Source organism: Mytilus galloprovincialis, chromosome 8 (assembly GCF_965363235.1).
Source record: "Mytilus galloprovincialis chromosome 8, xbMytGall1.hap1.1, whole genome shotgun sequence".
Taxonomy (NCBI): Eukaryota; Metazoa; Mollusca; class Bivalvia; order Mytilida; family Mytilidae; genus Mytilus; species Mytilus galloprovincialis.
The window spans coordinates 35,838,747-35,854,159 of record NC_134845.1 but is presented as its reverse complement, the minus strand read 5'-3'; the positions used below and the strand labels follow the sequence as shown (position 1 = coordinate 35,854,159).

The 15,413-nt window shown below is 32.7% G+C and overlaps 1 protein-coding gene across 1 annotated transcript; it reads right to left on the bottom strand.

Moving 5' to 3' along the window:
* Positions 1-524: 524 nt before the first annotated feature.
* Positions 525-3,199, bottom strand: LOC143043261 (uncharacterized). Its single transcript, XM_076215657.1, has 3 exons — positions 3,060-3,199; positions 2,575-2,649; positions 525-923 (listed from the first exon to the last, which is right to left on the bottom strand). Exons 1-3 carry the CDS (start codon positions 3,136-3,138, stop codon positions 667-669), a joined length of 411 nt encoding a protein of 136 aa, XP_076071772.1. The 5' UTR covers positions 3,139-3,199; the 3' UTR covers positions 525-666.
* Between the last annotated feature and the right edge of the window lie 12,214 nt (positions 3,200-15,413).

Genomic DNA, 15,413 nt, shown 5'->3' with positions numbered 1-15,413 from the left:
GACTGCTGTAACCATATTTTGACTATCATATTTTTTATGTCTGTTTAGTTCACGCACCATTGTTAATATAACGGAATTTTGGTGAGACTATCATACAAAGTGAGAGGTTTAGCGCTATAAACCAGGTTTAATCCACCATCTTCTACATTTGAAAATGCCTATACCAAGTCAGGAATATGACAGTAGTTGTCTATTAGTTTTTGATGTGTTTTGTCATTTGATTTTGCCATGTGATTAGGGACTTTCCGATTTGATTTTCCTCTGAGTTCAGTATTTTTTTGTGATTTTACTTTTTTTTCAAAGAGACAACAACCCGACCTAATAGCAGAAAACAATTTAAGTAAGGGTTATTGACTACAAAAATAGGGTCCTTGAAAATAAATACCTTAAATCATATATGCTTATCTATAAGAGCACCATACATCATGTTCGTTTCTGCCCATATAAAGAAAACCATGAAAATATGTACATACTGATATTAAAATGCATGTAATAACTAATATAGAATAATAAAAATATTTCAATATGTTTTTAATTCTTTATTGTAAAATGTATCCATTGAAATAAGAATATTGAGCACCGTGCAGTTTTTGACTTGATGTTCGATGCTTGATGTAAATGCGATCGCCTTTGGTCAGTTCAAAGACAAGTGTCTGGGACTGCGAACTAGTCTGTTTTGTCAACATAACCATAAGAAAAGACAGCATCATTCTTTCTCCATTCATAATGTACTGGTGTAATACCAAACGCCATAATCATACAAGACAAGACATACAGGCCATTTCTAGGTGCTGTGAAAACTCCAGTGGTAGGATTGTAATGGCTTCCAATGTTTGTTTTTACGTCATCAAATTTTATCACCTCATTGGATAGTTTTGAGTGACCTTTTAAGAAAGCTAGGAACGCAATCCTCTTTTTTTGTTCTAAAACAGTGGAATAGATAGAAGGTGCTTATGTTGTAATACAAAGATATACAGGTATGTATAGTTTCACTCTATATTGGTTAAATTTTGGAAATATTAGTAGCAGCATCTAGTTGAAACATTGTCGAACTAAGACTGTTACGAAGTATCATCTTACTTTTAAGTATACATTCTTTGTTACAATACATATTACATATTCTACAAAAAAAAAGAACTAAAAGGCTAAATAAAAAAGTCCTCTGAGTAGTTAGCAGCTTGAGAAATTTGAACCCTTTTGATCTTAAGCTTTATTCCATTTTTTTTAATTGAAAACATAAGAATCTGTACACTACGGTCTCATTTCTCTTGCTTTTAAGGATGTTCGATTGTCATGTTTTGGAATTTTTGTCAGATTTTCGGAATCCTTTGATTTTATCCATTTGATTGCATAAAACAATTGATATACTGACCCCCGTTTTTCATTTTATAAATCTTTTGAATGTATAATTATAAGCCATCTGTAAAAGTCTTATAAATCTTTGTTATTTTTTAATAGTTTTTGAGAACTTAAACTTTCTAATGATAAAGCTATGAAAAATCATGCGAGCAGGCCTGGGGTTATTAAAATGTAAATGTAATAAGCTGTAAATAATTTTGAGAGTAATTTAATGTAATGTGTTATTGGGCATATTTTCAATTACATTTAATTGAAAGTAATGTATTACATTGCCATTTTGCCATGTAATTATCAATTACTTTTCAATTACGTTGAATTACATTTAAATAATTGCATTGCAAGTTTCAATATTTTGGCTTTTCTGATGCAACTTGTATTTTCCCTTCATTTAATATGTACTTGGTGAATTCATTTTCCTTAATTCTTTTTAAACATTTGTCATGATGAAATATATCCCCAACATAGTTAATCAATCATTATAGCATGCACAATAACTTTATCTGTATTTATTTCATTACTTTTTCACATATTTACATAAAAAATTAAAAATTAAAAACAAAACCAATTTATTTACATGCAATTTGGAAACACGTTGTTCTTACAATTAACAATTTACAATTAATATGCTTAGCCTCAGGTTATTCCTTTTACTTAACTAATTATTAAGTACAAATTTATCCCTTGATTATAAAGCCAAAGGCAATGGGTTTTTTTTAAACTATCATATTTATATGTAAACAATTTGCACAGATGGATATTATTTTAACACTTTCTACCAAATTTTAAATACAAGAGTCAAAATATACAATAATGGAATTCAATAAAATGGACGCTTTAAAGCTACATAAGAAAACCTTTAAAATATAAATTATCATTTTTAGTAAAAACTTGAAATTTTAAGAGAAAATTCTTAAGAATAACATATACATTAATCTGGATCTTTATGAATATATAAATCTTTTTAAATTATTTTACTATGAAAATTAAAAAAAAATGCAATAAAGTAATCAGCAATAAAAAATTGAGAAAAAAGAAAAGAGAAAATTTTCCCGCCTAAATTTTAATGGCGAATATCTCGAAAACAAGTTTCTTTATTAATCTTCTATCAATATATACAAGTTTAATGAAAAGCTTGTTATTTTGAAACTGAGATGCGAACTTCCTTAATAATAGGAAAATACAAAATTAAAAAACAAAACGCACACACATAAATACCTTGTAATGGAACACCAATTCTGTTTACTCTCATAAACATGTGGAGTAGGTCTTCTGTGATACAAGTTGTCTTACCTATAGCAAAAAACATATTTAAGAAAAGTGTTATTCTTTTGCTGCTGTTTAAATATAGACCTATTATTTAGAATATAATACTTAAATTCCCGCCATATTTGTATACGTATAATATCTACATGTCACATGCAAGCACACTTGAGGTAATACACAATGTAATTTTCATTTGCATTTCTTCATAATTTCCGTGAACTTATTTCGACAGGTTTCAAATTATCTTTTTATTTGTGTTGATATGAAACATTATGCCACTAACGTAATGGTATGGTAAGGGCATACATTTATCTATGATAACGATGTTCATCCACCTCACGACGTGTGGTGCTATATTGACTTATTTTATTGGTAACCGTACTATACATTTTAGTTTTAAGTTAATTTGTCATATCAAAACATCTAAATAAACCTACCATTTCCAGCGTCACAGTCTCCCAAAACACTAACACTCATAGTCAGAAAGACAATGATAAACTGTACTGTCATCTTCATGGTGCTCACAAGAGTAAGATAGCAGGAATGATGTTGACTGTTTGTCGTTGGTTTTATGCCAACCTTTACAACTAATGATCACATTGCATGTCTAATATAGAAAACAAAATTAAACCTGATATTTTAAAATCATATTACAGCATGAACAAATTGTCCTCATTCCAAGATACCGAATAATGTGGACAACATGGTCCAAACTATAACGTGAACATCATTCTCATCCTTAATCCTTTTTTAAATAACTCCTCAGAAATGTCAGGAAATATTTGAAAAAAGTAAAATCACAAAATTACTGAATTCTGAAAAAAAAAACCAAAACGGATATTCCCAAATCAAATAACAAAATCAAAAGCTAAAACACATCAAACGAATGAATAACATATGTCAAATTCGTGACTTGGTACAGGCATTTTGTTATGTAGCAAATAGTAGACTAAACCTGGTTTTATAGCTAGCTAAACTTGTATGACCTACGATTGACTATACTATTGTTGATATCATATTTTCTAAGTTATTTAAAACTAAGTAATTCTGTACTCATAAATATGTGTTACCAGCTGCATCATCTTAAACATCTTCATATCTTATATCAGGCGTTAATGTTGAAAATATCTATTCAATTCGGATAGCTCTTACATTCTTTCTATCACAAATGTGGACATATCGATAAAGGTGTAGTTAATATAATCAAGACCAAAAGTTTAAGAAATTCTTTCGAAATGAACCTTTACAATATTTCTGAATTCAAGTGAAACTGTTTTCTTCAAAGAGATCTTTGAATATGTTTCTAACTATTGTACTCAGATTCTTGTCGTCCATATTTGTTAATGTGCTTTGTGTGCATGCCCTTTTGTGTTTTTTTGGCTTTGAAATATGATTTAGATTATAAAATAATGCTGCTCTACCCCTATTTTTTTTTTTACATTTTACCTATTATGTCTATTTGTGGAGGAGTATAAAAGAAAACAGGCGATATCATACACTTCGACAAACAATGATTGCAATGGTCTTTTCATTTAGCTTGCTTGGTTTGATTTATGCATGTTTGCTTAGCTATTATATTATGCATGTCTTTTATTTGTATGTGTAGTCTGTCAAATGTGCTGATTATTTGTTATTTGTTTTAAATATCAAGTCGGTTAAGAGCTCTACAGAGCTCATGTTTACCTTGTTGAATTGTACATATCATGCCCGCCTATAAATAAAATTTACTTAATTACTTACTTACTTACTATGATACAGTTACTCAAACTAAAGTCAAGATTATTAGGAAACAAAGGATCATGATTCTGTTTTTCGTCACTATTGACAAAAACAGTCTGATTCATTATTCTAATACAATTGTTGTTTTGGTATGACAGAACTAAAAATAGTATTAAGATGTGGTCTTTGTGAAAAGAAACTAATAGTTATCAAAGGTACCAGGATTATGATTTAAAGCTAGACGAGCGTTTCGTCTACATAAGACTCATCAGTGACACTCAGATCAAAATAGTTATAAAGCCAAACAAGTACAAAGTTGAAGAGCATTGAGGACCAAAAATTCCAAACAGTTGTGCCAAACACGGCTAAGGTAATCTATTCCTTGGATAAGAAAGTTAGTTTTTCGAAAAATGTAAAGTTTTGTCAACAGGAAAATTATTACAATGACCATCTAATTGATATTCATGTCAACGCCGAAGTGCTGACTACTGGGCTGGTGATACACTCGGGGACGAAATGTCCACCAGCAGTGGCATCGACCCAGTGGTGTAAATAGTTATCAAATGTACCAGGATTATAATTTAATACGCCAGACGCGAGTTTCGTCTACATAAGACTCATCAGTGACGCTCAGATCAAAATAGTTATAAAGCCAAACAAGAATAATGATGAAGAGCATTGAGGACCCAAAATTTTAAAAAGTTGTGCCAAACACGGCTAAGGTAATCTATTCCTTGGACAAGAAAATCCTTAGTTTTTCGAAAAATGTAAAGTTTTGTCAACAGGAAATTAATAAAAATGACCATATAATTGATATTCCTGTCACCATCGAAGTGCTGACTACTGGGCTGGTGATACCCTCGGGGACAAAATGTCCACCAGCAGTGGCATCGACCCAGTGGTGTAAATAGTTATCAAAGATACCAGGATTATAATTTAATACGCCAGACGTGCGTTTCGTCTACATAAGACTCATCAGTGACGCTCAGATCAAAAAAGTTATAAAGCCAAACAAGTACAAAGTTGAAGAGCATTGAGGACCAAAATATCCAAAAAGTTGTGCCAAACACGGCTAAGGTAATCTATTCCTAGGATAAGAAAGTCCTTAGTTTTTCGAAAAATGTAAAGTTTTGTCAACAGGAAATTTATCAAAATGACCATCTAATTGATATTCATGTCAACCTCGAAGTGCTGACTACTGGGCTGGTGATACCCTCGGGGACAAAATGTCCACCAGCAGTGGCATCGACCCAGTGGTGTAAATAGTTATCAAAGGTACCAGGATTATAATTTAATACGCCAGACGCGAGTTTCGTCCACATAAGACTCATCAGTGACGCTCAGATCAAAAAAGTTATAAAGCCAAACAAGTACAAAGTTGAAGAGCATTGAGGACCAAAATATCCAAAAAGTTGTGCCAAACACGGCTTAGATAATCTATTCCTAGGATAAGAAAGTCCTTCGTTTTTCAAAAAATGTAAAGTTTTGTCAACAGGAAATTTATTACAATAAACATATAATTGATATTCATGTCAACACCAAAGTGCTGACTACTGGGCTGGTGATACACTCGGGGACGAAATGTCCACCAGCAGTGGCATCAACCTAGTGGTGTAAATAGTTATCAAAGGTACCAGGATTATAATTAAATACGCCAGACGCGCGTTTCGTCTACATAAGACTCATCAGTGACGCTCAGATCAAAATAGTTATAACGCCAAACAAGAACAGTGTTGAAGAGCATTGATAACACAAAATTCCAAAAAATGTTGTGCCAAACACGGCTAAGGTAATCTTTTCCTAGGATAAGAAAATCCATAGTTTTTCGAAAAATGTAAAGTTTTGTCAACAGGAAATTTATCAAAATGACCATCTAATTGATATTCATGTCAACACCGAAGTGCTGACTACTGGGCTGGTGATAACCTCGGGGACGAAACGTCCACCAGCAGTGGCATCGACCAAGTGGCATAAATAGTTATCAAATGTACCAGGATTATAATTTTATACGCCAGACGCGCGTTTCGTCTACATAAGACTCATCAGTGACGCTCAGATCAAAATAGTTATAAAGCCAAACAAGTACAAAGTTGAAGAGCATTGAGGACCCATAATTCCAAAAAATTGTGCCAAACACGGCTAACGTCTTAGACATAGAAAGAAGTTGAGGTTTTGACAAAAAGGAACCTATAAATAGTACACATACCAAGTTGTGTTCTTGTTGAAAAGAAACATAGAAATGGTACCAAGGTGTGATTTTTGTGAAAAGGAGCACAGAACTTAGACCAAGTTGAGGTCCTGGTGTAAGGAACTAAATATTACTACGAAATTGTTGTCTTAGTAAGAATAACTATAAGAAATGCTAGCAAGGTGTGCTCTTGTTGCTAAGGAACTACTTTTCTGCTAGGAAATAGTTTCGATAATGTGGTTAAAAAAAACAATGAAATCCAAGTGTATTCGATTTCTTACTCAAATATCAGAATAAGGAATTGGTTTCAGTCCGATAAAAGTGCTAAATCGACAATCTACTTGTGAGGGTAGTAGTCATTTTTTTAATATTGTCATATTTGTAATTGATATGTTGATGATTAAAAATAAACAGTTTGGAAACTTAGAAAATTTTTAAAATACTAGAACTTAATTCCCAGAAATAGATTAAATCTCTGTATTAAAGAAACATTATTACATCAGTGCTTTTGATACCCGAAACTATTAAAAACATGAACAAAATTTTATCATCGGTATAAGTCATTCGTAAATATAAATCAACATGCAGGCATCTTATATATTCGATGTTTCCAATCCATTCTTTTATGGTACTATTCTATACAAAGAACGAAAAATTACATCATCCACCCCAAAAGCTAACCAAACCTTTATACAGACTTATTAAGAAGTGATTGAGCTAAGATACGTTTGTCAGATAATTAGAAATGGCATTTTTAGGATTTGATATTGAATTACTCATAGAGTCATAATGTCGTGATATATGTCACAAACTGTAAAGTTTATATCGAAATAAAACTTTGAATTTAATTGAATTGAATTGATATTGGGCTCGGATTTATTTTAAACTGAGTTTTGCTGTGCGTATTACTGTTTGTTTGTTTATTATTCATTGGCTAGAGGTATAGGGGAAGGGTCGAGATCTAAGTCAACATGTTAAAGCCCGCTGAATTTTGTGCCTTTCCCAAGTCTGGAGCCTTCAGGCCTTATTAGTCTTGTATGCATTTTTGATTTTAGTTCATTTATATGTTTCGGAGTTAAATGAGACGTCCATTTCCACTGAACTAGTACACTTGTGTTTTTAGGGTGATATGACGCCCACCTCTGGGGTATGGGATGTTTCGCTCTGTTAAAGCCAAAAAAGTAAAAACTGCTTCACAGAGGAACAAGTGATCAGTATTCTATAGTCTCTTATTGACAACCTATTCGTTAAATTTGAAAGCAGACTATTTTTTAACAAATTGCCTTCCTATTGGAACGAACTGTGCGCTTTTCCTTGCCGACCTCTTTTGGTTTTCATATGAATCGGAGTTCCTTTAGACATTAGTAAAAAACAAGAAGACAAAAGACGCCAGATCATCTAATTTCATATTCAGATACATTGATGATGTTCTTTCCATTAACAATCCAAACATTTCTGAATAGGTTTCATTTATATATCTTCCATAACTAGAAATTAAAGACAAAACAGACACAACTTATTGTGGATCATTTTAAGACTGATGCCTCGAAATTGGCATAAGTGGTCCTCTCCGTACTCATGACAAACGAGACGAAATATAATTTTGAAATTATCAATTTCCCCCATCAAAGTAGCAATATATAAGAAAACCTTGGCATTTCGAATAATAGTGGAGTGACAAATTGGGAAAAGTCGCTTATTTAAAGAGTTTAATTAATACTTTTGCAAACATTAAATTTATAAAAATGACCATATAATTGATATCCAAGTCAAAACCGAAGTCCTGACTACTGGACTGGTGATATCCTCGAGGACGAAACATCAACCAGCAAGAGCTTGCAGCTGCTTCTCAGACTTTGTAAAACGTCATCAGTGTCGGAGAAGACAGTTGAAGAACAGGCTATGTCAAAGAACGTCTTGTTCTTTTTCTAAAAAGGTTCATCTGAAGATACAAAGACCTTGTTGATAAATATTCCGTATATATTTCACAATAATACTTGATGGTCCTGAAGTATAGATTCTAGGTACTGACGTATAAAGTCTAAACAACACTTTGAATGTGTTTGTTAGCTTATTACTCGATAAAAAAGTGTAACAATATAAAAAAGGTAATCTTTATTTAATAGCATTCACTGCTTACATTTTGGGCCCATTTTATGTTTAAGGCTGATTGATGAATTATTATCTAATATTTATGGTATCTTAGCTACGCTGAAATTGTTGTAAACACTAAAAAGGTCCAACCCGCTTTCCATTCGTACAAAAATGAGATCACCCACTGCCAGCTTAACGTTGATAGTTTGGGATGCTATGTTATAATCTTTACCAGTGTATAGCCACACCAAAATAGTTGCATCCTTCCATAGGGTAAGGTGAACGGGTTTAGTGCCAGACATCATAGACACAGACAGTCCGTAAACACCTGCTCCAGATCCAGGCCCAGCTGTAGTTGGTTGAACCCTAAAACACCCGTACCGGAATTATATTCACTAGTGTCAACGACCACGTTGTATATCCTACACCCACTGTTGTTTTACCTAAAGGTAATGTCATTGTAAAGTAAGCTGAAATAAAGATTTAAAAAAAGATTGAAAAAAATGTAAAATAAGTACAAACGCATACATAAACAACATAAATTATACATCTATGACTTTGAATAATGTATGAATAGGACATATATGAGAAGGTGGAAGATCAGCTTGTTTCTTCGAAATAACCTTATCAACCGGGGCTAGGCAATGTTGATAATAGTTTTCGACGGATGACAAATTTCTCAATGGTCCTTTAACCAGAAAAACCCTTGTTTTTTTTCCTTCTTTGCCCCTAATTACTAAATGGTTGAGTCATAACCCCACAAAGTCAATCCTAACCACCCTTTGTAGCATGGAAACTTGTCGTATAATTTAAGAGAGATTCGTACACTTAAACACAAGTTATTGTCTTGAAACTAAAACAATGCTTATTTGGGCCCCTTTTTGGGCCCAAAATTCCTAAACAGTTGGGACTATTACCCCAGAATCAATCAAAATCTTTCTTTATTAGTTATAAACCTTGTGTTAACATATTTTCTTATACTAAAGTTATTATCCGGAAACCATCTGTCTTCGGACGACGCTGACGACGACGACGACGAAAATGTGATACCAATATACGAACAAAAAAAAAAGGTTGTGCGGTCGTATAAAAATTGGGTGTCACCGACTTACTTTTGTCACAAAAGCAACCATAGTTTCGTGTTTCCCAAAAATTAAAACGATATTTGTTTGTTATACAAACTATCAAAAAAATCCCTTATATCAAACCTACAAGCATACAGAGTAATTCTTGTTTCACTTTAAAGAGTAGATTTATCCCTATTGAATACATATTCAAGAGTTTAAGACTCTAAAACTTATTACTTCGATCTTAAAAAATATAATTTATTTCATTCCTGCAAATAAAATATGTAAGAATGACAAATGTTTCCAGTATTTTAAAATATCTACGAGTGATTTCTTCATAACAATTACAAGATGGAAAGTGCCATGTGTACTCATTAACATAAAAAAAGGAATACGTCACCAACCTTTCAGAAAAGTTCTGAGTGATTTTCATGTGTTTTCTCTCTCTCTCTCGTTTTAAGGCAAAGAGTTGTCTTTCTTCAGAACTTCAGAACATGGAATCTGACGTCAAAGTTAAAGTTGTCCTTACAGGCGCACTACTCGACAAAAAATGGCACATTGGACGTTTGAAACCCATATTCAAATTTTCAAAAAGAATAATAATCGCTTAACATTCGGTTGTTGCCGCACAAAATTAACCTTAAGAAATACCATCCGTCGACTTTAAAAACAGTCGAAACAACCTTTTGCGCCACTTTAGAAAGGAACTTCTGTTTTTGTCCACTCCCTGTCATAAGCAAAACATTGAAAATATAAAGTGAAATGAAAGATAACACTGGCTAACTTATAGACTATTTGAATAAACTAGACCAGATGTGAACGTTTTTTTTTGTCTCGTCAATTTCGGAAGTTTGCCCTATCTTACTATTTCGCCACTGTTGACAGACGGACAGACATCAGCACGGACGGACATATTTATACCATTATGTGTCCCGACTAAGACGGGCGTATACAAATGATAACATCTAGTTTGTGGATTCATTATTTCTAAACGTTTAAAATATAAGGAAATTAGAATTATATGTTTAAAATATGAATTAAAGTGTTTAATTCTAAAACGTTATACATCCATTTATAGTGGAGTGACCAAGCCAACAATTTTTCAACTTTAATGGACAACCCTACCTGCAGGCTAAATTATGACTTTTTGCAAAGAGAAATACTTATTCTTTAATTTTTGCCTTGTCGTAGAATTGAAATATGGTGAAATTTTTTTAAAAATAAGGTCAAAGGTTATTGATTGAATTTTTTATTAATGTCAATTTATTTCACAAGAGGTTATAAAAAATCTCCAAAAAATCTCTAAATTGTTACTAAACAAGAAATTCATAATGAAATAATCGGTGACACTTCATTTTCAACTTAATTTGAATAATGAAACCACCAAATGCACATTTTAAAGGGAATTCAGACTAGCAACAAAATAGAAGATGGAACAACCGAATCTCAATTAATTTTTTTTTTTTTTTACATCGCATGTACTTCTAAAGATAATTTTACGGCATTTATAAAAAGAATAGAAGTCAATTTGGTTTTTTCTTTGATGTATATTTATTGCCAGTCACAAATATTTCACAGGGAAATTAAATCAAATGAGTTTAATGATGGACTAAAGTTTCAGCGTATATTCTAGCTCTATCAACGTTTTATGTTTTATGTGCCTTTGCCTTGCAAAAGCACGCATGAACCCCCAGAAAAAGTGGTTGTATGTGGTATTTCAACAAACAAAGAGCATGACAACTTTCGAAAACTTGAAATCATTCATCGTTTTCATCGTCGTCTCCCATTTGAAAACTCGGATTTGGCACAACTTTTGGGAATTTTTGTCCTCAATGTTCTTCAACTTTATACTTGATTGGCTTTCTAACTTATTTAATCTGAGCGTCAATGATAAGTCTTTATAGACGAAACGCGCGTCTGGCGTATCATGTTATAAGCCTGGTACCTTTGATAAATATGATCATAACTTGGAAGATTGAAAGCATAGCAAATTTCCTCTTCAAGGAGATGAATTATATCTCATTTCCACATGGTACCATCATTATGGAACATAGCTAAAGGTATGGGATCAATAGGATATGCCAATATCCTGACCACAGTCTCTTAACAAAGTAAAGTAAATGATAATCGGCAACGTTAAATGGATCGGTCATATTTGAATGCATATACCCTATCAAATCAGAGAAATTCTTCTTGTCTCGTGTCATTGCCGCTGGTTTCTTCGTGTTCAATTTCTGCATCTATGCCTAATCCCGATCTTGATCTCATATCAGAACTAAAATGCGCAAGGATGTGTCTTGTAAGCATCCATCGAAGTACAGTGTTTCTTTTTCCTTGTCAGTCATATGATGCCTCTACAGCCTTTAGAATCTTTAATAAAAAAAATTCTCTGTAGCTATATCACTCCAGAAACTATTTGATATTATTTGAGGCTCCAGCTTTATGTCTGATTTAAAACTCACCTGACATAAAGACAGATTTTACCGTTCCAGACAGATTCAACATACCCAATATGTAGGCTGGTGTTCATAGTTCGTCCGATTGGTAAAAAAAAGCATCGCAACATTGCAGCTACCATTTTCAAATGTAAAAGCCACTACGCATTCCGTTCAACCCTAATGTTCTGTAACAATATCTCAACTGCATGAAGAAACATATCCCAAAATGCGAAGGTTAGTGATAGTTTACAAGAGTGTATTCTGAATTCTTCAAACAATGGGAACATATATTCTTTAAAATTAGAAGATAAAAAACCTGTGCAATACCTTCAGCGCTTTTGGGTGTTTCAGCAAATGAACTGTGACATACATTTGGTTCAATATTAATTAACGATTTTCGTCTTAACACCAATTAATTAACAAAAAAGAGCCATGAGAGCTAGCCTCATATACAAAAGTTTATCCTCGAACAAGTCTGGAATAGACCATTTTACATTCGGGCAACAGCATACAACTAGTTGTCAAATGTTTGCACAGCATATTGTTGACCAGCACGTTTTGATATATCTAAACATTGTTTTATAGTTGTAAATACTATTGCTATGTCGAGGCTTGGCATTTATAACCGGCTACAGACGAAATTTCAGATTTAGCCTTTTGTAAGAACCGGTTCAAAATGAAACTGTTTGTTCAGTGCTTTCTGCAGAAAATGGAATCGAATCTAAGTTTTGTCTCGAAAGAAGTCGCAGAAATACCAAAGACAGGACAGATATATCTCTGTTTTCGATTAAACAAGACACAATCTTCCCACAAACATTAGAATAACGAGGAGGTCCCTACCTTTCTGTTGGCTTGACGAAAGGTAAACATGCCATTAGATTGGTCGCCTCCGGGTGCGGGAATTTCTCGCTACATTGAAGACCTGTTGGTGACCCTCTGCTGTTGTTTTTTATTTGGGCGGGTTGTTGTCTCTTTGACACATTCCCCATTTCCATTCTCAATTTTATTCGAATCATTCAACGTCAAAGATCTTTCTAGTCCCCGTTTAACCTTTATGGAACTCATGATGGCGTTTGGTGATTCTTTTTTATACTGAAATACAACTCCATGCCATGGAGTTAAATGTATTTTTACCATCGATTGTTTCAGCATTTAAGACTATATTTTCTGCTCTCTCCTGTATAATACGACCACCTTTTCTAAATACAGCAATACCATTAGGTACTTAGGACATTTCTTGGATTCTGTCTATTTCCAAATTTGCTAAACAAGTCCGATATATACGTACTTCAGAATAGAATGCACAAAAACCATAAGAGTTTGGATTTTCAAAAAAAGATTTAAAGCCAAACTCATGGTGTAATTGTAATGCCAAAGCTAGATGAAATGGGGTTAACAGGTTTATGTTTAAAGCAAGTATGCATTCTGTTATTGCCAGGACTTTTCGTAGTTTGTCGACAGGAAGTTTAGAAACATTACTACAATCTATAAATGAGCGTCAAAATAACGAGGAGGTCCATATCATATTCTTTGAACTATAATGCAAAGTTAAAAATCCTCTATAAAGTTAATTTATAAGAGATACTGACTTGGAATGGCTTTAAAACTTCACAATAGGACAATAAAACATTTTATTCGGAAAATCATGAAATTATCAATGTAATCTAAATTTATAAATGGTGTACCACTATGTTAAAATAATACAGAGTTTGCTTTCGCTAAACTGAGTGAAAATTGACAAAATTTAGAAAAAAATTAAGGAATTCTTGTTTTACATTATGAATACGCTCATTAACAGAATATTTTCTGTTGATTACCCACACGTAGGTTTCAATACCATATGGTATTTGTACCCCTGGGGTTACATTGATTTTGCCAGATTTAGCACATCTATTTAAAAATTTTGTGCTCTGTTTCTTTGTTTGTAATTTTGAGATGAAGCATGCATTGTGTATTATAAGCCTGGTATCTTCAATGAGTATTACACGTTACGACCTTGATAATATTTGTAACGAAATAAGACAGCAATAGGAATGTAAATCACCTTTTGTCAACAAACCGCAATCCTAATCATATAAGCAGTGATAAGATGTGTTAGAATTTTAAATATCTTATACAAATTATAATTCAGTAAAACTGGTGGCTTCAATAAATAAATTGCTTTAGAAATAACGATATTTGTATTTCGTGAGATTGTTCTAAATTATTTCATTATTAATAAAGAAAAACGCCGTTTTGTATTTAACTTCATTTGTAACGCCAAAAGTCGAATAGAAGACATTTCATTTACGTTTGGTACGTTGTTTAATATAATCGGGAGTTTGATTTGGTTAGGTTTTATGGACTTCCCATTTTAAAAATTCATTTTTGAGTTTGATATGCTTGTTTATTTTCTTTACCATGTTTACTGAATACGATGAATGTATGTTTGAACATATTCGTGTCCGATGTTTTCCTTAAGTTTTTTTCTTTCTTGCAGATACGCTTATTAACTGTCACGGCAATTATAATGACGCCTTTTTTTATATGCATCTTGTTTATGTTGATGTGTCGTGCAAGTACTGGTAAGATTTAATCACGATCTTAAGTCAAACTGTACAAGTATGTATGTATTGATAGCAAATAGTGTTTCAAGAAAGTTATGATGATAAATCTGACTAAAAAACACACTATCATGAACTTAACAAGCAAACTGTTGTTCGAAGGACTATTTAATGACTGCCGAAAAGGTTAACTGTAGACGGATAAGCTAACATTAAAACCACTTCTGCAAAAAAAAAAATGACTTCGATGATCTTTGATTTAACCATACTTGTAAACTTTGGGCTTGGTCAACCCTATACGGATTAGGATTAAACTTATGCCAGGTTCTGGCTTGCATCGGTTGCACGATAACGTATGATAAATTGTCAATGTTTCTGATTATAAACATCACAATAGGTATTCAAATTTCAAGGGAATAATAATATTTCTGATTTGCTGTTTGCAAATCGAAATCGATTTTTGTTACACTTTTGATTGACAAATTGCAATGACAAGTACATTGCATATTTAAACGAAGACAATATTCTGCAAGTCCTGTTTTTTTCTAACGTTTTGGTCGTAGGCAAAGTTCTAATCTGTTTATAATGTAGCATCCCGTAAATATCTGTAAGCTTACAAATTTGTTATTATAGCATCGATTTTCAATAGTTACATACGCCATTTAAATAGAAATATGTTTATCACAGTATTTACCATTTGGTCTCTCAGTGTCATTCAAACATGCTAAGTGACAGCAATATT

What these genes read in the sequence shown, in the direction of transcription:
- LOC143043261 (XM_076215657.1), bottom strand. Translation starts at nt 3,138, where the DNA reads ATGAAGATGACAGTACAGTTTATCATTGTCTTTCTGACTATGAGTGTT. An exon ending in AGACTGTGACGCTGGAAATG is followed by an intron (nt 2,650 to 3,059) that starts GTAGGTTTATTT and finishes TTTTTGCTATAG; the next exon opens with GTAAGACAACTTGTATCACA. An exon ending in AATTGGTGTTCCATTACAAG is followed by an intron (nt 924 to 2,574) that starts GTATTTATGTGT and finishes CCACTGTTTTAG; the next exon opens with AACAAAAAAAGAGGATTGCG.